Source organism: Python bivittatus, unplaced genomic scaffold, assembly GCF_059951505.1.
Source record: "Python bivittatus isolate LINGU-HERP-01145 unplaced genomic scaffold, Pbiv_v1 ctg000580_np1212, whole genome shotgun sequence".
Lineage (NCBI taxonomy): Eukaryota > Metazoa > Chordata > Lepidosauria > Squamata > Pythonidae > Python > Python bivittatus.
In genome coordinates this window covers 10972074-10996466 of record NW_028277087.1, presented here as the reverse complement: position 1 = coordinate 10996466, position 24393 = coordinate 10972074, and the positions used below count along the sequence as shown (strand labels likewise).

Here is a 24393-nt window from a genome sequence, read left to right as displayed (position 1 = left end):
AAAAATAACACACCAAAATCCAGGCAGGAGATGCATATTATCATGAGCTGCTTAAGGAGGACTAATGAATGCATTAAGCAATGAATAAAAGAAAAATGAGAAGAAAACAAAATCCCCCACCTGGATGACTCCATGGGCCCAGCTGATCCAAAAACTTCGGAACTCGTCCCACGAAAGGATGCCAGTAGTCTCTGTGCTGGCCACTGGCTCACCCATCTTGCTAGTAGAGATCCAAGTTTTGGAGTTCTGGTGCCCACCAATGACAATTTCAGTCATCTCCGCCATGTCATGGGGGGCAGAGGACAAAGCGATGTGGGCGTTATTGTGGGCCTTGATGGCAACATCAAAGCGCATCATGTGGGCAGGTTTCTGCACATACTGGTACTCATATTTATTAGGAGTGGAAATGTGAATTTTCTCTAGTCAAAAATAAACCAAAAACACTGTCAGTGTTCAGTCTCATTCACAGCAATGCACCTCCAAAGACACATCTTCATGGGCCTCTTTTAAACAAATCTCCCCTCATGTAAAATAGTTTTAGCAGCAACAAGGCCACAACCAAATAGCTCAGATTCCATATCCTCAAGTCGAGATTGCTTGGAGTACTCTTCGAGTCACCTTTCCAAAGGCCACTCTCACCATTCAGCAAGAGGGCAAAGCTATTTATGTGTTTTGATTGGAGATTAATTGTAATGAAACTCTTTAAAATAATGTTTTCCCAGAGAATAAGATACAGTGCTCTGGGGTCATCCCAACAAAATGGTCACATTTTTGAGAATAGCATTTGTTAAGGAGCATTGGATTCTTATTTTATGGCCCATGGAGTGCACGCAACCCCAGATGTTTTCCTGGTGGCCCTATGAGTGGTGCTGCCCCAACAGCTGAGCTTTAATCAGCTTCAAGAATGATGCTGGAGGGAAGTGATGCTGTCCTTACAGTTTTAATGTGGGGCAGTTTAAGGACAGCAACTGACGCATTCCCGACTGTGTTTTCCCTCCCACCCAGCATTACGTGCAAGCAGGAAAACCAACTACTAGTCACCATCCTTAGCATGGGGGTGGGTGGGTCAGGCTTGGGCAACTGTGAATAATTACTTGGGATAGTGGGTTTAGCTAATGTCCATGTCCCTAAGTGACAGGTTGCCAGTGTGAAAGCTATCCATGCCAGTGACCTATTACTCACACTATTTCCAAACATGAGTGTAGTGTTCAAAAATAGCCCAAAGGAGGGGCGCTAGGTCTACTTCCTTCCATGACCCTCCTCTGCTCCACCCACCTGTCAGGCAAATTATTTTTGGACATCGATTTAGCATTTTTGAAGAAGGCTTGGCTGTGTTTATAAATAGGCCAAGTCACAGGTCACCAGTGTGCTGATGGGGTTGTGAAGAATATTAGGAGATCTCCATTTCACTTTGCCCACACTTCTCACTTGGGGTAAAAGAATCAGCAGTACGTAGCTGGCAGAATCTGGCTCTTTTCCCAGTTTAACCTCCTTAGCTACCTCTCTCTCCACAGGTCTAGCAGTCTATCGTAAGACCACCTGTACACAAAAAAGAAGTCTAGTGAACACTCAGAAGAGTGCTACCTCCATGAACATAAGGGTCTACATAATATACAATGGTGCTTTGCAAAGTACTGATTAGGCATTACCCAAGCAGATGCCTATATGGCATCAAATGTCTCATTTCTCCATCAGCCCAAGCCAAAATGGCCCCGGGGGTAATACTCAGTAACTGGAAGAGAGGGCACACCCACAGCAGTCTCCAGTGGCCACCAGGAGCTGGGCAGAACCAGTGCCTGACCACATCCTTGCCAACCTTGTCAGTGAGGCACTGTAGATCATTCATACTGCAAGGCTTTTCTTGGGATAAGAGGGATAATTCAACTCTAACTTGAACAGCTAAAGGCAAACAAAAGCTGCTTCCACAATGGGACAAGGGAGGAGAAGAAGATAATGTCATCGGGACATGACCTTTAAATGCAGGTAGCAGTGCTTGATGACGAGGCCAGAGAGGGAAACTGCTGCCGAAATTCTCTTACCGTTAGGGCAGAAGAAGACACTGTAGGTATATTCTCTGGTCAGTCCCTCTGGCTGCAAAAGAGTGGAAATCCCCACAACAGTCAGGGGGAGAATTTTTTTTTCAGAGATGCCTATACCAAAATTCAGTGCCTTTATCTTTAACAAAAAGTATCCCAAGAAAAATTTCTCAGATTAGTTTACTGAACGCCCAACACAACACAAAACAAAGCAAAGCAAAAATACAAACCTAGTATACATAAGTAAAGATTCTAAGAAATCAGTCAATGTTGTAAAAATGAATGATAATTAAAGTTTGACCAAAAGCTTGGTGTGATGCCTAAAGGAAAGCACTAATAGCTACATATGAACATCATTGGAAACAGAATTCTGCAATTAGGCATCCTTTGGAAATAGTTCCCCTCTCTCCAGGAGTACCAACCTACCTCAGAAAGTAGAAATATGAGTAGAATTTTTTTAAAAAAAGATATGACTTGCCAGGTAGGCCCACATGGGCATCAGTGGGTCTTGATTCTTAAATCACAAATCCTTCAGACTATTATCCATCTACTCAGAAAACGTGGTATCTCTTTTAGCTTCTGCATTTTGAAGTTAATGATGGTCATTTCTCCTTCCCAGCTGCAACTATCTCTCTGAAAAGGCAGTGACTTTGCTATTCGTTTACCTCAATAATGACACTCCTCCGTACATAGTCAACCCCAACAGGAGTCCTCTTGTCCATGTGGGCATCCTCAGAGTGTTTGCCATTCTTCATGAGTTGAATGTTGTCTTGGCAGCAGCTGCTTCCACCATAAGCAAAAGCTTTTGCTAAAGATGACACAAAGAAATACAAATTCTCAATACCTCAGTCCCTGATGGGAACCCAGCAGAATTCAATGTGGCCACAGATATTTTTCTTGGCACTTGGCACACCCTTTGCCTTAACTTCTAGGTTTTTTTTTAAGAAATAGATAGATGATAGATAGATAGATAGATAGATAGATAGATAGATAGATAGATAGATAGATAGATAGATAGGAAGCTGGCAAGCTTCAAGGTGCAAGGCCAGCCTCCAACACGGTATTCATTCCCAAAACATCTCTAGGTCACACACGGACCTGTAGCTTTTCTTATTGGGTGGGTGGCTATAGTCAATATATGGCTGATACATTCATTTTTCAAAAAGCAATGGCAAAGGGACACTGAAATGGTAGAAAACATTCTGAAGGAGCTTTGCAGGTAGTTTCCTGCATGGCGGCCATTTGTGAGAGCACCAAATAGTCCACAAAATTCCAGATGTGCCCATTGGCTACCACAGGTTGTGGATTCTTGCACAAGAGGTTTCTATCTTCCTCAGCAAAAGCCTCAGCTCAGAATGCATTAAAAAGTGATTATGTTCCGGAGGAGTGTTACATTCTCTCCCTTTAGCAGACTATGGATAAGATGCTGTTCATTTTTATGAAAGATGTCTATAGTTTTCTCTAGGCAGACATGCAAAATCCACTCAGTGGAAGCTATCCCATGCAAACATCTTCCATTTTTTTCAAAAGAATGCCAAAGTAAGGTGGTTATCACCATCCAGATGAGCTACCTGTGATGTTGTTCTGTCCCAGTTCACTGAAAGAGAGAACAATAGATGTGGGCTTGGCTTTGCCAGGGGCTACACATTTTTTCCTGGTCAGGTGATGCTTCCCAGGATGTCCCACAAACTTGATGCCTTTGGCGACCGAGATCTTCACATGAACCTGTATGATTACAGGGAATGAACAGTGATTTCAGTGGATCAGTCCAGCTAGTCATCAGAGTCATTCTAAAGAACGTTGAAGTAGTGATAGCAGAAGATCACACAAGCTTAGCACAAACGAAGGTTATCTTTTTAGTGCCTTAAAATGTATAGAAGAGATCAGTGAGGGCAAATATCTAATTAGTATCCCTGGTAATATATTTTTTTCTGCTAAGTAAAGTGGGTTGCGTATGTACTGTGTTGCTCTTAAGGCAGCGAGAGACCTTTCAGTGATGTGGTGATGTCACCAGGAGGAGCAGGACCAAACATTTTCAGACAGCTTTTAATTTCATTTTGTGGGTTATAAAAATGAGATGGAGAGTGTTTGGCCTCCCAGAGGCCTTATAAAACAGCCCAAACATTCAAAACCAAGAGAAAACTGTGTGGCTTAAAACTGGCTATTTTGTCACTGAATTTCAATACTGCAATCTCAGGGTATTTTCAAGGCCACAAATGGAGTGATGGGGATTGCTTACTGCCCACGGGCCGTAGGTTGCCTGCTTCTGAAATAAATCAACCAAACCAAAGACAGCTCCACATTTTGAATCCTGTGGCCTTTGCTGCTGGGTCAATCACTACCAACTGCTTTTCTCACAAAAGCCTCATTCCCCAGACAAGAAACACAGAATCAACAATGGTATCCATCTGGACCAGGACTAGGAGCAGGGGACACTCTTTTGCAGTGGTTCTCCTCCTTCCACCGTGGTCAACTCCGCTTTTGCAGTCAGTGTTGGTCACAGGGGAAGAGGTCTAACCTAGGTCCCTCTTGTGTAGAGTGCCTCAAGGCTTGGATCTCTTGCTGTTCCTCTTTAACATCTACATTGAACCACTGGGTGAGATTATTCAGTAGTATGCGTGCAGTGTCATTAGTATGCTGATGATACTCAGTTATACATCTCCACCCAGATGATGCCATTCAGGTGATGCCATTCAGGTGCTGACACCAGCTGGATGCTGTGAGGCTCTGGATAGTGAGGCACCAGCTCCAACTCAACCCTATCAAGATGGAGTAGCTCTGGACTTTTTTCACTCTTGGTGGGGTAGCCTGGGCAAAGCTGGTGCACAATCTGGGGGTCCCTCCTAGAGTCACGGCCCCTGCTGAAGGAGCAGGAGCCTTGAGTAGGGGGGACCTTGGCCATTTGCACACATTCCTGGGCCGGGAAGCCTTGCTCACAGTCACTCAGGGGTTGGTCACTTCCCAGTTCGATTACTGCTATGCGCTCTCCATGGGGACGCTCTTGAAGACCATGAGGAAATTACAACTGGTCCAGAATGCAATGGTGTGTGCAGTTTCAGGCGCCCCTTGGTTTGCCGTATTGCACCACTGCTGCGTGAGCTGCACTGGTTTAAGTTTCCTTGCAGGTGCAATTCAAGGTGCTGGCACAGGGCCAGGTTATCTGCAGGGCAGCCTCTCTAAGGACATCTGCCCATTCCATCAGGTTGGATAGAGTGGCTGTGCTCCAGGTTGCTTCTCTTAAAGGTTGTCATCTAGCAGGACCTAGGAAGTAGTGGCCCCTGCCCTGTGGAAGACCCTCCCTGAGTTCGGGCAGATCCCTACCCTTCTAGCCTTCCAGAAGGCCTTAAAAAGCTGGCTTTTCCACCAGTAACTGGGATTGGGTGAGGCTGGAGCCCAGTGATTGTGATGTTTATATACTGGGGAGTGTTGTTTTAAGGCACTGGGAATTCTTTTTTGGATGCTGATTTTTACTGTTTCTTTTACATTTTTATCACTATTGGTGTGATCCATCGAGAGTTTTAGCATATAGGATGGGCAGCTTGTCAGTCTTTTAAATCAATCAGTCAATCAATCAATCAATCAATCAATCTCACCTCCAAACACATGGGTAAGTAATTGTGGACTGTCAGAGGAATCTTCGCCTGTTCCCCACGGATTATGTGGTATGGAAGGGTGAACTCAACGAAGAATGGCTTGAAGGTCCTGAGTTCAGTTTGTCTTGCCAAGCCTAGCCCTCTCTCAGAGAGTCCAACAGCCTCCATCACCCATGTGGTGATGGAGTCTGGAACTTCAACACGCAGCTGGGCTTCTCCTGAAACATCGCTTTAAAAAAATGGGAGAGGAGAAAAAAAGAGTCATTGGGAATCAGTGCAGCATCTGAGACAGGGAAAGATGTACCAAAGGCTTTAAAAAGAATTGCATCAAGTATGAACGCAAGAAGCAGCAATGAACATGGCACCCTTCCTTTCAAGTTTTCTTCACAGCACTCTCCTACTGAAAGGTTGGATGGCGATAGTAAGCTCTGGGTAAGTCTGGAAATTAAGCCAACTGTGCCTGTGCCCTCAGTTTGATCTTCTTCTCTATGCATTTCAGATGGGTTCAGCACAGGGTGATGTCCATGCGTGCAGCTCCCTACGCTCCATAAAACAGTGAGGGAATCTGCAAGGCATGGGGAACTTACTGCCACATAGTCCTATCTCTCCTTTAGCCACATTGCCATCACAAGGCTCCAGTGGAAGGGTCATGGAGGGGCTACTGCACATATGCAAGCCTGCATGTTCCTTGCAGAGACAATCACCCTGTGCAGGATATTCTCTGCAAATTCCCTATCTGTGCATCATTCTGTACTTTGGCAGCAGCCACTCAGCCATGTATGGGAGACTTTTTGACCCTTGCACTCTCCTTATTTGCTCTGTTGGCCTCGCCCTCCTCCCCTGTTCTGTTGCCGTTCTGCCTCAAGTCCAATCCCCAAGGGGCATGAAAAGCAGTCCTTTCTCCTTCCTTCAAAGACAGCAATGGGAGATACAAAAAGGCACTTATCTTCCACTCATATCTTTCTTCAGGGTTGTCTAGATTCTGTGCTTTTTTCTCTTTATAACAAGCAGGCTGTAGCTTGCAATGAACATCACATAATGCAAAGGAGAATTCCAGCACAAAGGTGCCATGATTACCTCATCTGGTGAGGCTCAGTGACTGCTCCAGTCAACCAGTGAGTCTCTATAGCTGAACATGGTCTTGAATCAGGTTTTCTTAGCCCTTGTCCAACATCCATACATTCACACTCTTGCATGAACCCAATCACTATAGTTTATAAACCATAGTTTAAAGCTTCATACAATGTGTGAACCCAAGCAATTTTATCTTAGGTAACACATCATGGCTTATCTTTCACTCTGACCTTGCAGCAGCTCTTTCTATGGCGTCATAAAAAAATGAGACACTATTAACTGGGTTAAACCTGGGGTCTTGTGTATGCAAAGGTGCTCTTCTAACAAGTTAATGTCTTTCTCTTTAGTAATGAATTTCCAAATCTGAAAAGAGTTTAAGAACAGGACAAGTGCTGAATGAAAAGCCAGCATCCATGTAGCACTGGATACTTATTTGCAAAATGACAACAGCAGTATGATTGCCAGCAGTCCTGCAAGGGCAAAGGAATTTTAAAAGATAGAAGGAAAGATGAAAGATGCAGTGTTTGTTTAGAAGTGAAAAAAATTGCATTCAGGTATTTCCTTCTCAGTACTAACCAAATCAAGATGCTTCCAGATCATTTTTATAAAAGGAATTCTCTTTGCTGGCTTAAGGAAACATCAGAACATTCCCCATTTAACATTTAGGTAAAGAAAATGGAGGCTAAGTATCATTGTATCTGCTATGCTGTTCCTTGTCTTGCCATGCCTTGAATGTAAGTCAACAGATTAAAAAAAGGCTTAAATTACAACAAAATGACCCCTATTAATCAAATAATAACAAAAACAGAGAGGAAGAAATTTGGCTATCATTTCCCATAAGGATGAATTGGCTAAGGCCAATTCTTGTCAGACAAAAGTAGCTTCCAGTTGTGCTTTGAGCCTTTTAATGAGACAATAGCCATGGGCTCCATTCTTTCCACTGGGATTCTGACCAGTAACGAGAATTTTTACACTGTATGGCACTTGCTCTCTCCCAGAGCAGGTACCTGAGCATAAACACACCCAGACAGCTATTTGGCTCCTCTGACAAGGCCCAAGACTTCCTAAGAGACAATCTCTGATATCAGTAAAAGCCTTTTGTTTCCTCTTCCAAGGGCAGCTTATCATTCTGGAGAGAAAGCGCCCCACAGCCAATTCTCATTTGGAAGGATTTCCAGTTTTTCTATTGAAGCCAATAGAAATACATTGTTTCCTCCCCTATTCAAAATTACAGGAATCCCCACATTCAGTAGGAAGCTTCACATGATATATGTCTTAAGATCAACCAAATAGTGTCCACATCCCTGGACTAGATAAATCTTTGATTGAATGCCCCACAGTTCTTTCTGTGTTCAGAAGCCAAAAAATTATCTAATCTAGGGATGGACAAAGACGAGCTTTCCCAGCAACTCATCTGTGACTCCTAGAACACCTTAAGATCGTGCAGCCAAAACCTGGAGGCTGATGTTTTGGCAGCAGATTCTTCATTTAAAATGTTAAAAGGATTCAGATGGGATCCAAGCAAAATGCACCATTCCTCCCTTTAAACTCTGCTCACCCCCTGAAACAGGGTTGTGACATCAACATTCTCCTTGACACAGGATGGAAGAAAAGTTGGTATAGCCCTGGCTGAAATAGATTGCTCTCTCCCTGCCTAGTCCAACACTAAGTTCCTGCAACACTATGGGGAACCCATAAACATAACACGAAGGCAGTGGCATCTCTTGCTTGAGTCTTCCAGCAATTAATATTGAGAAACAAATTATTATGGTCTGTATCCAACTGAACAAGTAAACTATACAGTCCATAATTAATAGCGGTATCAATCATGTCAAGCTGTGGAATGTGCTTAGAAAAATGGGAATCCTAGAATATCTCATTGTTCTCATGCGAAACCTACATACAGATCAGGAAGCCACAATACAGACAAAACATGGTGAAACTGACTGGATCCAGGTTGGCAAAGGAGTGCAACAAGGCTGTATACTCTCTCCTTATTCATTCAGTTTATACGCCAAATATATATTAAGGGAAGTTGAACTGGAAGAAGATGAGAGTGGTTTTAAAACGGCAGAAAAAAACATCAATAATTTGCACTATGCTGATGATGCTACTCTGATAGGTGAAAATGCAAAGAATTTGCAAGCTCTAGTAATAAAAGTAGGAGCACAGTGAAAAATGAGACTAAAACTAAATATAAGGAAGCCCAAACTAGTCACAACAGGTTCAACAACCAGCCTTAGAACTGACAATAAAGATATTGAAGTGGTGGATAGCTTCTGCCTTTTAGGATCAACTATCAATAGTAAAGGAACAACACTCAAGAAATACACCAGAGATTAGCACTTGGTAAAGCAGCCATGAAGGTCTTGGAAGAAATATTCAGATGCCATGATGTATCTATACCTACAGGATGCAAAGAGTATTGACGTTTTGAACTTTGGTGTTGGAGAAGACTTCTGAGAATACTGTGGACAGCTAAGAAAACAACAAATGGATCATTGAACAAAGCAATCCAGAGTTGAGGCACAAATGACCAGGCTCAAATTATCCTACTTAGTGAAATCCTAGCTCTCTGGAAACAGCTCTAATGCTGGGAAAGATGGAAGCAAAAAAGAAGAGGAAGACTAGCAGCAAGATGGATGGACTCAGTTACAGTGGCAATGGGTATATTGTTGGAAGATCTGAAGGACCAAGTTAGGGACAGATAGTCATGGAGAATATCTATCTATGTGGTCACTAAGTTGACACTAATTTGATGGCACATAATCGATCAAATAAATTAATTAATAGTTGTTTACAGTCTAAACCTCCATTGATCTCTTCAACCTCCTTCAAAGCAGACCAAATTAGCAGCCATGACTCCATCTTGCAGAAGTGAATTCCACAGCTCATAAGAACACTCTTTTACCAAGTTTTTGTTTGTTCATTATTTTAATAATATTGATTTTAACTTCTGGTTCAATTTTTGGTCTTGATTTTGATTACATTGATTTTATTGCTATGTTTTATAGTCTACATTTTTTAATTGCTCTAATCAATTTGACTGTTTGCATAAATGGAAAGGCAGAGTATAAAGTCAAAGCAAATTTTAAAAAATGTGTTGCATGACAGCCATATATTTATTCTGAGCCTCTCACTTGTCGGCTTCACTGGATGATTTCACTAGATTTTAATGAGAAAAGGTTAAAATGTCATCAGAGTGCCACAATATCAATGGTTTCATTCTCAATTCCTTTTCAGTGATCTACAATACAGGTAGTTCTCAGATTACCACGGCAAATGGGACCAGAATTTCCATCACTAAGCAATCCAGTCATAAAATCCATCATGTGACCGCATCGCTTACCAACAGCAATCCCAGCAATTCCTATTACCATCATTAAGCAAGGATCATGGATCATTAAGCGAGGACCTCACATGACCAGGACTTGCAACTTTCTGCCGGCTTGCAACAAGCAAAGTTAATGGGGAAGCCAGCAGGAAGTCTCAAGTCCTAGTCTCACAAGCAGAGTATGGGAGGGCGTGCAGGTGGGTGCTGTGGTGCGGCGTGAGCACAGCCAGGTGGGGGGTACTACAGTCTGGTCTGAGCTGGTTGCCAAGCACCTGAATCGTGATCACATGACTGCGGGGATACTGCGGACAGGTTGTAATTCTCCCTTGTTCAGCACCATCGTAACTTTGAACAGTCACTGAATGGTTGGTCATAACTCGAGGACTACCTATATAGAATTTGCCATTTTCACAGCATCTTCACATTTGGTTTCATGGTTTCATCAAGCTATTCATCACCACCCACGTTTTTTAGTTACCAGCCATTCAGAAGTTATCAGTATATTTGTAGAGTTATGTTTTTTTCTCTCTTTTCAACATGCATCATTTTACACTTGCTTATAAAAAGGCACCTTTCTATTTTTAATCCCTATTCCCCAGCTTGGAGAAGTACTTTTTCCTATTTTTTTTTCTGACTTATAACAAACCTCAGCAATTCCAGGTTCCTCACAGAACAAGCTTGTGCCTCATTCACAAGGCAGAACAGGCCCCTATAGACTACAGAAGACGGCTCCACATTGGGGAGAAATTACCTGACATTGAAGCACTGCCAGAGCCAAGTCTCTGGGAAGAATGTTCTTTTCTTCTTGTCTGCTCTGTGGAAGGCAAGAGATTTGTACATGCTGAGAGAACTAAGCAATATTCCCCTTCAGAAGCAGCAACTCCATGAAACCCTACTTTATGCCCCACTATGACAAGAAGTCATAACCAATACAATCATATGACTCCAGCACTTGATCAGCTGCAGAGCCTACCAATCAGTTTTCAGACCCATGCAACATGCTACTGATGCTAGTATTTAAATCTCTCAACAGCTTGGGGCTAGATTATCCCAAAGAATCCCTCCTCATCTATGCATCTGCCTAGGAACTCTGGTCAATCTGCAAAGCCCTTTTTGAAGTATTCCTCCCAATCCAGTTGGCCAAGTGGCCATACAGAAGAGGACCTTCTCAGTTATGGGCCCAACATAGAATTGTCCTTCCCAGGGAAACCTACCAGCTGCTCATATTAATGTCTTTCTGGCACCAGGTTAAAACATTCCTTTTCTACCAGTCATCTGTAGTTTTGAATCTAAGTGCCCAGTTTTTGTTTTTATTCTTATAATATCAGCATGCTATTTACTGTTTCTATTTTGTTGCATTTATCATTGTTTTCGATGATGTAGAGACTTTTATAATTTGCCTAGAGAACTCTGCCAAACAAAAAGCAATTTATTAGAGGAAATTGAGGTGCCCCTCCTAGGGAGGCCAGCTAAGGGCAACCCTGACCTAGTCAGCACCTCATTCCTTGCTTCTCATGCCAGTCTCATGCTTCCACAACCAGTTGGCAGGAAGCAAGAAACAAACGCCCCCAGTTCTCCCATGGAACACAAAGCCGTGTGATTAAACATTTCCATTCCCAGTCAAAGGGGCCAAAACACAGTTGCATTATCAGCTACCACACATGGATGCACACACATTGATTCCATCACGAGTGCCATCTGGCATCTCCTTATCAACCCTTACTGCCTGCTGAGCAAAAGAGCAGGTGTCTGCCACCGTGCCCAGAACAACAATGCCACTTGGGTTACATCGTTGGAATTGTGGCTGCCTGTTACTTCCCACTGGCATGCCTCTTTGGCTCACCCAAGTAGCGGATAGGCCAAGCTGGCTCCTAAATCCTTATTCCATGGAGCCAAGTAAGGCCATCTCCAGCACAACAGCCCCGGAGTTGGAAGGCAGGACAACATGCCTTTGGGACAAACAGATGTTTCCCACAAAGAGAACATTTGGTCTACCTGGGCTGGGCCTTGGAAGGTGTAGAAGCCACCAGCATCCCGGTGTGAGGCTGGAAGGCTGGGACAACCTCCTCGGTGTACAGGCTGCCCTGCTGTCTATGGTTTAAGCTGACGAGATCAGTCATTGCAACTAAACCGGTTTCCTAGGCAACAGGAAACAACAACAACAACAAAAAGGCCATGTCTGTTAAAAACTGATTCAGCCTGTCCCATTAAAGAGTAATGCCCCCCCCCCAACTATCCATGGAAGGAAAGATCTTCTGAAACACAGGGAAACTGTGTCAATCTGGCCAGCACAAATGGCCGTTACCAGGCAAATATTTAGACATTGCAGGGATTTCCCCAGCCTTCGTGACTCCTCTCTTCCCCAGAGAGACCAGGTGCTTTGAGGAAAACTGGCTTCATAGTTTTCAGATCATCTAAGTGGAATTTCCAGACAATGGCAAGCAAAAATAAAATAAAGTGGACTCTGTGAGAGTCGCCTCCGCTTTCAGGAAACGAGTGGGAAAATCTTCTTCTTCCGCAGCTACCGCAGACCCTCCTCAGCTCAGACCGCATTCCTTGAGCTGCATTGCAGACGGCATTCCAGGCCGATCGATCCGCAATTGCCAATTTAAAGATGCTGCCCCCCACCCTATCAATAGCATAGAATTCATGAGGTAGTAATTTCCCAAACATTAGACAAGTCTTGTTTTTGTTGGGATTTTTTTTTTAATACTGTGCCCCAAACCACCCTGAGATATGATCCTATTTTGGTTAGGAGGAGATGTCCTTCTCTAAGACTACCACATCTGGTTTGCAAAAATCCAGATAACCGCTAGATGGCAGCAGAGAGACACACCATCTAACACACTGCTTCTAACTAGCAATCATCCTGATATTTGCAGTTCAGATATAGCAGTTTTACCTCAGGTAATATTTTTGTCCTATATGAATTCGCTTCTTTTGGACACTTCCTTGTGTAAAAGCTGGTTACTAAAAGGAAGAGAATAGAAAAACTCATCCTTACTGGTGAATCAGCTTTCTCCTTCCTCCCAAAGCAGACAAGCCCATCTTCTTTACAAGGAACGCTGCCTATGGCCCTCTCAGAGCCCACTCCAGTTTATTTTTGACGGTCAATTCCCCCCCCCACTTATTTTAAATGATCTGGCTTGTTTGTTAATAAGCTTTTCTTTCCCCCTGGTCAAAATGAAATCATTTCACACTGGGAACAGAAAAGGCTGTGTCCCTTCTGCCAAGCACGTAGGAGCCAATAATATTTTCACCTATGCTATCTCAGTTGACAGCCCTCGTTGGGGAAAGTGGTCTGTTTGGAGAAAGCAGAGAGTAGCATTTTACTCTGAGTGCCAAGGACTCCTTTCTCAAAGAATCTGAGCACAAGATGTACTTAGAAACTAACCTATCACGCCACCTCCTTCCTCACCAAAGGAAAGCCTTTCCAACAGCCACAGCAACAGCAACAAATTTAGAGTTCTCAGAACGGGGGGGGGGGGACTTCTCCATAATAACGATATAAAGATGAGGGAGCCAGAGGGATTTTCAGAATCTATTTGGGTTCAATTGCTGGAAGGATACAGCCTGCAGAATGGCTTCTAAGCATGAAAAGAACTGGCGCTCCAGATGCACAGAATGGTTGCCAAGTTCTGGGTGCCCTTTCTTGCCCCTCAAGAAACAGCTGAATGTCCCAGGCAATGTTCTCCAAAAAGGCTTCCAAACCTCTCAGAGGTTTGCAAAGTTCTCATGAAATCTGCTCTGGGTAACTGATTCTACCTTGTTTGTACTATTCTCTCTAACTCCACGGTGCTTCCTGCAACAGTTTGGGGGATCTAGAACAGTGTTTCTTGACCTTAGCAACTCTAAGATGCGTGGACTTCAACTCCCAGAATTCCCCAGCCAGCCAAGGTTGAGAGACACTGATCTAGAACTTCAGGAGCCTCCTATCACCAGAATTACTATATGTGGACTTGGTCCAAAGCTTATTGGAAAACCTGCCCCAAACCTCAACATAATCCAGTTACTTTAGAGTTGCAAGATTGAGTGCCTAGCAAGATGCTATTTCTACACTAGAATTCTTTAGTACTGTCAAAGAATTGTTTTTCCGTAATTAATTATGAATTAAAATAGAATTCCTCATAGCACTACGACATCCAGTGATGTGGCCAAGAGCCTTCTATAAAATTTACTCACAGTAACATTGACTAAGAAGTATTGCTTACCTCTTGATCTAGGCTGAGGAGTTGGTGCTGAATTTCCTGTTAATTTCCCTTAGAATAGACTCTAAAACTATCCAATGTTAATTTCTGTTCAAGAGTAGGTGGGTGAGAAATGGTTTTAATTAGGTGTTTACTTCTTTTTATTTGCTAAATAACATTCTCTACTGGGGAAAACAGAAAAATATTTTCTATTGGGGAAACAAAAAGAAAGAATGGGAGAAATGGGGAAAACAGAAAAAAGAATGGGAGAAAACCAGGAACGAAAGCTCCCTTTCCTTGGAAAGAGAAAGTAATGCTGGAGCAATTTAAGATAAACTGTTAAGAAGGTTATTAATCACAAATCATACAACAAAGATCAACAGATAAACAATAGGCACCCAAACAGTAAATATTTAAGAAAAGTCATATAAGCTCTAAAAATGACTTTCTGCAATTGTGTTACGCCAGATTGGTACAGACCGAGTATGAAAAAAGGGAGATATAAAACATTTATTATGGTGCAAAAATAGGATATGCAACCTATTATTATTGTATAATGATGCCTGTATCACCCATAAAATGTCACTGATCAAAGAATGGCAGTTCCAGAGAAAGAGATTAGTTCAGAAGTAACCTAAGTTTATATGGTAGGAAAAGCAACACAAGATTAAATCTTCTCCATGCAGTGTGATGAAGTGGATTTTATGTTACCTGCTGAGTTGTTCTGTTTGACTATGTTCTCATCCTGCTGGCAATTTTACAACCACCTTAAAAGGCATCATGCAGATGCCACATTTATCCAAGAAGGGAAGACCTCACCGTAAATGCACAGCGGGCATCTTTGGCAATGTCCCAGTGCCAGGGGAAGATGGAGGAACGACGACGACGCTTGTGTAGTGTTGAGCCTGGCCACCAAAAGTGCCCTTCTTCCTTTGGAGTTCCAAAAGCATCGGACACATCATACTCTCCAAGCTCCTGGAAGATCTGCACAAGGAGATAACACAACATTTGTCCATGAGTGTGCCATGGACAAGTAACTATCTTGCTGGATTACTCAAAGGCTCCACTTTTCAGAAGTAATCAACAAAATCCGGTTCTGATATGTGAAGAATAAGGGCTTGGTCTTCAGATTAAAATGTAGGGTCCTCCAATGTATCTAACTAATAAGAGTTTTAAGACAGATAATAGCAAGTGTTTCTTCACACAACACATAGTTACCTTACACATCTCACTGGCATAAAATGCAGCAATGGTCATAACTTTAAAGCAATGACTATTGTTTTGTAAGGAATCATGGTGGGAAAATGTGTCTGTCCATGTTTTACTTGTAGCTTTCTGGCTGCTTGCATGAGAAGAAAATATTCTTTACCTTGGTCTGATCTATTAAAGCAGTGTTGTCCAAACTTGGCCACTTTAAGATGAGTGGACTTCAATTCCCAGAATTCCCCAGCCAGCATGGCTGGCTAGGGAATTCTGGGAGTTGAAGTTCACTCATCTTAAAGTGACCAAGTTTGGACAACACTGTATTAAAGGAATGGGCAACTTGAAGCCCTTTTCTGTACCCCTAGAACCCCTTCCGACCCCAGTCTGAAAACTGAAATGGCATAGTTTCCTGCCCTTTTACACTTATAAAAACAGAAAGTCCCCCAAATGCTCCTAAAATACCTAGGAAAAAAATCTCACCCCTGCCCAGGTCTAAAGTGGGCTACTGCGACCCTGGTTCTTCCAAAAAACTGAAGTGCGGCTCCAGGCTACCCTAAGTTTGCCCATCCCTACATTAGAGCTATGTTTATGTTCTTTATAAAATATCATCATTTCCCTCTTTGACACAGTTGTTTGATAGCACCAAAGCATCCCTCACTCCTAAGTGGGTGCTGCTCACCTGGGCAGATGTCAGCTGGAACCCAGGCTTGAAGAGGTAAATGCTTTTGTCCACTGTGGCCAAACAAACACAACTTCCCTTTGCAGCTCGCACTTTAACAGATATGGAGTCACCTGGCCTGGTCTCATTTGCTGAAAATGCCACCGAAACCTGGCATTGAACATTAAGAGGAGGAGGAAGAGGAGGAGGAGGAGGAGGAGGAGGAGGAGGAGGAGGAGAAAGGGAAGAACCACCATCACCCAGAATCCTTTGCCAAACAATCCAAGTGCACGACTAGTCATTCTATACTGAATACCTGATTCTCAAAGAAAGGCTTGATGGCAAACTGCAGATTATCTGCAACCCCTTCTCCATTCTCTCGCACATAATATGCAAGAAGACGGCCCAACGGAGCCATGTCTGGAGTGACTGAGAAGCAGATGGAAGTCATGCAGGTATTCAGTTCTGGAACAGAAGAACTGGTTGGGTCTAAACAAGAAATAGCATGGAAAATACATACATGTTAATAAAGCCAGGGCTTTTCAGGAGGGGGTTTGGCTGTTTGTCCATCACCCAAGGGAGCCACTGTGCTGGCCATCCCAGGTCCTTTCTGACCCTGCCCCAAACACACAGTCATGCCTGGAAAGTAAGTGACAGAGATGTTCTTGCCAGAAGATGCAGCGGCGGCTCTTTTGCTCCTCTGCTGAGTCCTGTTTCCAGGCAGCAGTCCTGAAAGAACAATGTTCCCCCGGGATACAACTTCGTAGTGGAGTGTGAAATTACACGGGCAAGTGGACTTCACAGCAATGCATGCCTCCTCTCCCACCTGGAAAGAGAAATGGAGCAGCTGCAGCCATGCAAAAGTTTGTTAAGACCTCTTCCCTTTCCTACCCAAGCAACTTTTCTGCAAGAAAAGCTATGTTGGTTGGGATGATTGGTGTTGTAGTCTGACACATCTGAGGACACTAGGTTTGGGGAAGGTAGGCTTTGATTAAGGTGATGGCATGGAACAAAGATTGAACTCCAGCATGTCCGCTGAGGGAAATGTCTTCCAAAACAATAGACCACATTTTCCTTAGGTCCCTTGAAACTTGGCATATCTTCCAAATCCACTCCATACTCAGGGCAAAGCAAAACAGAGTACAGCTCAGGATGCGAAGATACAGAGCAGTCTCATTGTAAGAAAAGGCAGCCAAAGAATTCTGGCCGTTGAGTGTTTCCCTGGAGCAAGATCAATTCCTAAAGCCAGCCAAAGTGGAACACCCAGCCAAAGCAGGCATGTTGGCCGCAGCCCAGCTTCCCCAACTGGGATGTTAGTCATTCCAAGTGCACTAGGCTGAGAAGAGCAGGCAAGGGTTCCGACTCAGAGCAACCCATCAGATGCATCTTGAAAATTCTGAAAACGAGATGCAGACAGTTGCCTTGCATCTTACCAGAAAAGGCCTGTCTGGCATCTGAAGCTGGATGTGGCACTTGCTAGGTGAATACCAGCTGCTGATCGATAGGTAGTTGGGTAGATACTGATCTCCAACAGGCCTCCCATCAAGGGCTGTGACTTTGGTCTTGAGAAAGGGAGGAAAGTGGAAAGTCACTGTCGAGGGCAGACTCTGAACTCACAACTCATCTTGCAGATTTTGACCAGGCCTACCTAATCTCCCCCCAGATTTGACCCTGCCCCATTGACAAAATGTGCCTTTGATGAGATTAATGGCAATTCCAGCCCACTAATCCTATCAAGGGCTTTCACCCACCTCCAGCCAGACGTACTGGACAGCAGGGGGGATGGAGGGGATTTCAAATTCCACCAGACCGCCTCTGGACACTAACTCGCTTGTGTAAATGTTGTCCTTTGGAGTGAGTTCCGCTTTTACCCGGACAGTCACTCCATCAGCTGGACTCCCATCAGGATAAGTGACTTCAACCTGAAGAATCAGGAGACAAATTAACATAATGAATGAAAGGGTTTTCCTCACGGTAGAGATGGGCAGAATCCTTGTTGTCCTTCCCCCTCTACACAACATCACCTACTAGCAGGAAAACAAATAATCAAACACAGGATGGGCTGCTGCTAAGAAGGCAGACAGGTGGGAAACAACTGGCTTGGGCATGTGGAAAGGGTGGTAAGGCACTGCAGTCCCCAGCCATGCTGGATCTCTCATCAGGACATTCACAAAGCCAGGAGGAAAGGTGGCCAAAGGACCAGTGTATTTTAGTCCAGGTTGCTCTGTGTTAAGCCCTGGGGGCTAAACAATTTTAATCCACTGGAACTGTTGCCCAGCCTGCTGCTTTAAGTCTACTTGCAATCCCCCTTCCCCAAGACCAAGCAAATCAAGAGGCATCAACCCTCATCCCATCCCACCTGCAAGGACAATTTTTCACATCTCCAAAAATAAAATGTGCCATTCTAGTGGGTTCATATTTCATTATCTTGAAAACTCAGGGGATTGGGTCAAGAGAGGGAATTCAGGGTAGAGCACTTGCACACAATGGGAGGTGGGGGCTGCCAGGCAAGTCCTGTGGAATTGGTAATTTGCTTTTCCCCAATGGCAATATCAACCTCATGGAAGACCTGCATTTGGTTTCCCAAAAGGCAATATTCCCATAACAAAAAAGGAGAGGAGGAAGAACAGGCTGTGCTGATGAGGTATCCATTCCCTCTGGCAGCCACAGGAAAAGTGGCCATAGAAGAGCCTGGATGGGAGGGGATGGTCCTGTGGAAGCCAACTGGAGCCCAGCAAATCTCCAGTCTCTGAAGGCTCCTCTTCCACATGATCTACAAAGTCTGCATAGAAGGTCTTCTACTGGCATAGGATGGAAAACACTAGTTTCATGCTGGAACACCTTGTCCCAATTCCAGCCTGCTTCATTAGTGGGCTGGTGACAAAGAAAGGCTCCATTGTGAGGACACATCTTCAGCAAATGCGCAGTGGGGCACCTCTGTGGTGTGGTAACTAGGAAGGTTCCTTTGAGAAATCCACAATGCTGAGAAGCATGGAAGGAAAGAGAGAAAGAAGATGACCAGCAGCAAGGTGGCTGGACTTGATTGCAGTGGTGATGGATGGACCACTGGGAGACCGGAAGGGACTATTTGGGCACAAATCATTCTGGAGAAGGTCTATCTGTGGTCAGTAAAGGCCAATACCAACTTGATGGAACATAGTCAATCATAATCAGGAAGAGAGAATGAGCCCAGAGAGAGCAACAATTTATGTCATCTTAACATCAGAATATTCCATACTCTTAACCAAAACCATGGGGTTATTATGTCCCCAAACCAGGATTTCCTCTGTCCTCTTAACCAAAAGTCTAGTCTATGATGCCACAACCTTCCCATTGCAGTTTCCTACTCACCTTCCCTTTATATGGCAAACCAGATTTGAACTGCTTCCGAGTATCTCTGGAATATTTTATGTCAACAAGCTGCTTCTGGACAGGGGTAGAGTCATCAAAGGTGACCTGCCTGCTCCCATCGGTGCTAGTTACTGTGGCCCAAATGCTCACAGTACCTCTGAAATGCTCGGGAACATCTGCAGGCATCATGTCTTTTACACATATGTCAAAATCCGCAGAACCATCAATCTGCCAGAAACATCATAAAGAAAAGTGAACAATTAAAGAGGCTATATGTACCTGTGGTAGTGGCAGGGGGAACATAACTACTGTGAGTAGAAGGGAGATCACTTGTCTCATTATCAGCCAAAATCAGGAAAACCAAGGCCTTCAGTCCTCCTGCTTTCTTTGGGGGACAGTGAAAATGCTGCTAGGAGGCAAGAACATTCAGATCTGGACATTTGATTCACTTGTTCAATTCATTAACTCCAGGTAACTTATACTGAATCCCAACTGAATACTAATACCGGCAACAAAACAGTTTTTTCCCCTTTAAATAAGCATGTTGACACATAAACTATCAACTGAGTTATAAATAACAGATGCTAAGAGGGGCATCTGCAGGGGGCCGGGGGTGTCCAGAAAGTCAAGATAGCACCTGTGATCTCACAATTGAAGCCCCATCCCATTTTAAAATGGTGCATCTGCCATCTTGACTTTTTGACCCCCTTCCCTTGGATATCCCTGGATGCCAGGTAGTGAAGAGAACCAGAAGTAGAATTGGGTTGAATGGACCAGTAGTTCTGCTATTAGAAACACATTTCTGAACGGAGCATGTGCTGTTCTGTGCTCTTAACACTGCATATTTTCAGATCTTAGACACAACTGTGTATGAAGCTTCAGTTGTTGGAACCTGAAGATTCCAAAAGTTACATCTCTGCCTATCCCTGCTCTAGATGAATTCTAGACCATCTATTCTTGGCATGTTACAGTCTAGGATATTGGGGGCTGTATCAGACTGGAATGGAAGCTCCCTTTAGAAGCATTCTTCTATGCCAGAAGAGGGTGATCCATGGCCCCAAAACCACATGTGACTTTGCAGTCCTTTTTCACACTTCCTTGGAATCCTCTCTGAAATTTAACACCGCAAATGCCAAAAACCAGAAGTGCCATTTCCTGCCATTTAAAGGAGGAAAAATGGCTGCTTATATTCTAAAGTAGGCTTGGCACAGTTTAAAGTACATATGAACCCACTAAAAAAAGAAAAAGGGGAAAAACAGTAAATCCAAGCCTAATCCATGGACGTGGCCTGGCTTCACCCATTTTATATGATCACGTCATCCATTGGAGTTCTAATCCCCCTTAAAACTGTTAAATGTTACTCCCTGGATAAACAGTTGGAAAAAAACTCTTATATGCACAGAGGTGGAAGGACAAGACACTACAGTGGAAGAATGGATGGTGAAGTTGATGGAGTTAGTTTTTCAATGGCGAAACTGACAGCTTTGATTCAAGATAAGACATTGTGTAATTTTAATACTACTTGGAAACCTTTTTTGGACTTTTTGAGAGATACGAAAAAAATGAAATTTTGTTGTATGGATTTGACGATTAGAAATAATATGGATTAATAGAAATAATGGAAGTTATGTTTTAGAGTAAGAGTTGGATGTATAGTATTACTTATATCTGTTGTGAGGAGAATGAGAAGTTAATTCTTTTTTTTCTTTTTGATTCTTTTCTTCTCTTTTTGTCTTTCACACTTTTTAATCGTTTACATCTCTTATCTCTAAACTTTCTTCCTTTCTTTCTATACTCTCTTGTTAATATTAGTCTGTTAGTTTTTTGTTTTTCTTTTTTAAAAAAATTAATAAAGTTATTACTTAATAAAACTGTTAAATACTATTCCCCAGCACCAAAACATGCCCCACCTTTGTCCTTTATTCCCCCTTACTCACTTCAGTGGTTTTAAGAACAGGATGTCCTGATTCATGTCTGTAGTACCCCACTCCATTTACTGTCATGTTAACAGTCAGCCTCCCTGTCACTGGCTTCCCAAATGTGTACCTGGAACAGGAGAAGTTCAACAATTATTATGTTTTAGCAGTTGCTCTTTCATTTCCAAGCTTGACTTGCATGCATGTGAAGCTTTCCAATACCCAGTCAGACAGTTCGAGCCATTGAGTTTAGCACACATTCCTCTGACTTGCGATATTCCTCCAGAAGGTCTCCAGACCTGTTGCCAAGATACCTTTTCATTAAAGATGCCCAGGAAGAAAAAGCTGGCACCCTTTGCATTCAGAGCAAAGCTCCCCAACCCTTCTTGCAGAAAATAAAGGAAGCCACAACTAGGAGGCCTGTGGCCAATTAGCCTAGCAGTTGAGCTTTGAGAGCAACGAACTAGGCAGTACTATGAGAAGACCACAGAAATCAAAGATTAAAGGAAGCCCATCCAATATTGAGAAAGACCCCAAGAAAAAATCCCAAGGGTTAGGTTATTTTCTCCTGTTCCCACAGCCTATTGCTTGTGTCCAAAAGAGAAACAAGAATGTGTCAGAAAAGGGCTGTTCTTACTTATTTCTGTCATTACCTATATCTGTTGTTTGCTTCAGCATAGCCCACATGGCCCTCAAGAGATTACCTCTGAGGGAAGATGGCCCTTGAAGGTTATCTGTCCTAAGTTCAGTGACACAATTATTATCAATGATGGCCCATTCCACAAATCTTTTTCTGGATATACACTTCAGGAGAATCACAGGGATGTCAACAGGAACTGTAGGAAGTCACCCCAGTGGGCAGCAGGAACCAGGCCCTATCACTCTTACCTGGCATGGGCAGTTCCCTTTTCACAAACCCCAAGGTCCCGGATGTAGCGTGGTGGATCAATACGCAGCTCAAACCTGGGTAAAACTAAAAGGAGGAGAAAAAGTGAGGGAGAACGATTCTGAAATCTGATTGTGATCTATAGATCAGAAGTGGGATGAGTGAGGCCATCTTGATGTAGATGAAAGAAAACAGTTGAACTGAGATATGGAATCCATGCCCTGAAAAGAGGGTGGCAAGATCTATAATAGATCTATAATATAAAGAGATCTATAATAGACAAGGAGCTGCTGGAAACCTCACCTGAAAAGGGGAAAAAACTAGCCAGTGTCTGTACAGCAAATGTAATATATCTCTAACATTCAACTACGTGTTTGGGTAATCCTGTTAAGGTTGATTTGATACCATGCCATAGCATAGCTGAAAAAAAACTTTCCAAAATAATTCATTTAAAAAGAAATTCCACAGAAATTAAATTAGATTTAATTTAATGTTACAGAAGAGCTGTAACATTACAATGATTCAGCTAAACAGCAAATCTTTTTGTAACTGGTGGTTGGGTCACTTATTTTTCTCAGCAGCTAATTACATCGCCTCCCCCCCACCCCACCCCACCCCACCCCAAAATGGATCAGGGGGCACTTTTTCAGTTGGTGTAACTATTTTATTTCTTATTTTGGTGGGGGAAGAAACACAGAAATCCTCATATGGTTAGGAGGCTTATTGTGCCAAATTTCAGTGGGATAATTTCAAATGGTATCCTGGTTTACTTTTTAAAGTTACATTTAATACAACTCCTTGTTTAAAAAAAAGCTGCAATGATGGTGAGGAGAAAAGTGCTCAGCCTAATGGGAGCTCTCTCTCTTTCTTGACTGATATGCAAGACCAGTGTTTTGAATGAATGAATACAATACATATATAAATACTTCTGACAACCACAATAAGAATAATAACTTGAGCACCACCAACTCAACAACTTATAAAGCATGTCTTTTTTAGAAACTGTTTATCTAGGGGCATCCATGGAGGGGGCTTCAATTGTGCAGCCCCAGCTGCTGTCTCGTTTTTTTGACCCTGCTCCACCGACGCTCCTAAACTCTGTACTCATTCCGACATGATTATAACATCTCAAAAATAGTGTGTTTCCAAAACAAGTTCTAACAGCTCTGCTATTCACTCACCGTATTTTTGAACTTCAAATGATTTGTTGTATACGTATTCTTGCATTTCTACAAATATAAACCATTCTCCAAACACAGGTTGATCAGACAAAGGGAAACTCATGTTGAGGATGCCTGCCAGAGAAAAGGAAGATCAGAGGAGATTAGCTAAATTGGTGGACCAACTTCCTGATGGATCATAACCAGAAAACAGAAGAGCCAAAGGATTCATCCTTATTTCTTGAATCAATTTGCATCTCACCCTTTCTCTTTGAAGCTCTGGGCAGTGGGATGCTCAGTTGTGACAGTCTAAAACTCACCACAACAAATTGGCTTGAGGTTTTTCCATTCTACCATCCGAGACCCTCGAGGATCCTAGGAAAAGAGATGTACTTCTTATATTGGTCTTAGTCACTGATATTTAAATATTTTTCTTACTGCAACATTTGAAAATGCAACCCAACCCCCAACAAAAAAACACCCCAGGGGAATATGTGTAGGTTCCTACATTGCAGTTAGCCACAACACGGCTTTGTTGGTTTTTTGCTTAGCGGGTTAAGTGGACCCAGCCACTGTCATTTATAAGCCATGGGCCAGCATGTATGAACCCAGACAACAACAGCTTTTTCAACCACAGTTAAGCAAACTTTGGCGCACAGTGTAACATGTAAACCAGGTTTATATTTACTTGACTCTAATATCTTATTACATATAAATAGAAACTCATCACATGTGCGCTCATATGCACATTTCTTTCTTTAGCAGAATGAGGCATGGCCTATTCCAAGCAATAAAATATTCCTTGGAAATGATAGTGAAGTGAATGTTGTGTTGACTACAAAGTCAGTTGCCAACTCTAAGGACAAAAAGAAATGAGTTGACTACCTTACAGATCGCTTCAGAAGGATTTTCATGTTTGTTATTGCAAATGGCTTGGGGGGGGCGAACAGAGGGCTGGTCTATGAATTCTCTCATTCACTAAGATAGAAACATTT

General features: G+C 43.0%; 1 protein-coding gene across 4 annotated transcripts in view; it reads right to left on the bottom strand.

The window, feature by feature from the left end:
* Nucleotides 1-24393, bottom strand: part of CPAMD8 (C3 and PZP like alpha-2-macroglobulin domain containing 8) — a 57283-nt gene that overhangs the window by 22977 nt on the left and 9913 nt on the right. For 2 of the 4 annotated variants that reach the window (XM_088149589.1, XM_088149585.1), the window contains exons 7-24: nt 23719-23773; nt 23420-23533; nt 22241-22325; nt 21374-21482; nt 19437-19664; nt 17837-18007; nt 17519-17647; nt 16725-16911; nt 16402-16574; nt 16107-16256; nt 15044-15208; nt 12033-12175; nt 10789-10851; nt 5630-5858; nt 3608-3761; nt 2702-2844; nt 2040-2091; nt 121-419 (exon numbers count right to left, since the gene is read on the bottom strand). In XM_088149589.1, coding sequence (XP_088005715.1) covers nt 121-419; nt 2040-2091; nt 2702-2844; nt 3608-3761; nt 5630-5858; nt 10789-10851; nt 12033-12175; nt 15044-15208; nt 16107-16256; nt 16402-16574; nt 16725-16911; nt 17519-17647; nt 17837-18007; nt 19437-19664; nt 21374-21482; nt 22241-22325; nt 23420-23533; nt 23719-23773 — 2649 coding nt within the window. Of the gene's footprint in view, nt 1-120; nt 420-2039; nt 2092-2701; nt 2845-3607; nt 3762-5629; nt 5859-10788; nt 10852-12032; nt 12176-15043; nt 15209-16106; nt 16257-16401; nt 16575-16724; nt 16912-17518; nt 17648-17836; nt 18008-19436; nt 19665-21373; nt 21483-22240; nt 22326-23419; nt 23534-23660; nt 23774-24393 lie in introns of all 4 variants that reach the window. The other 2 variants (XM_088149587.1, XM_088149588.1) reach the window with 2 other exon arrangements.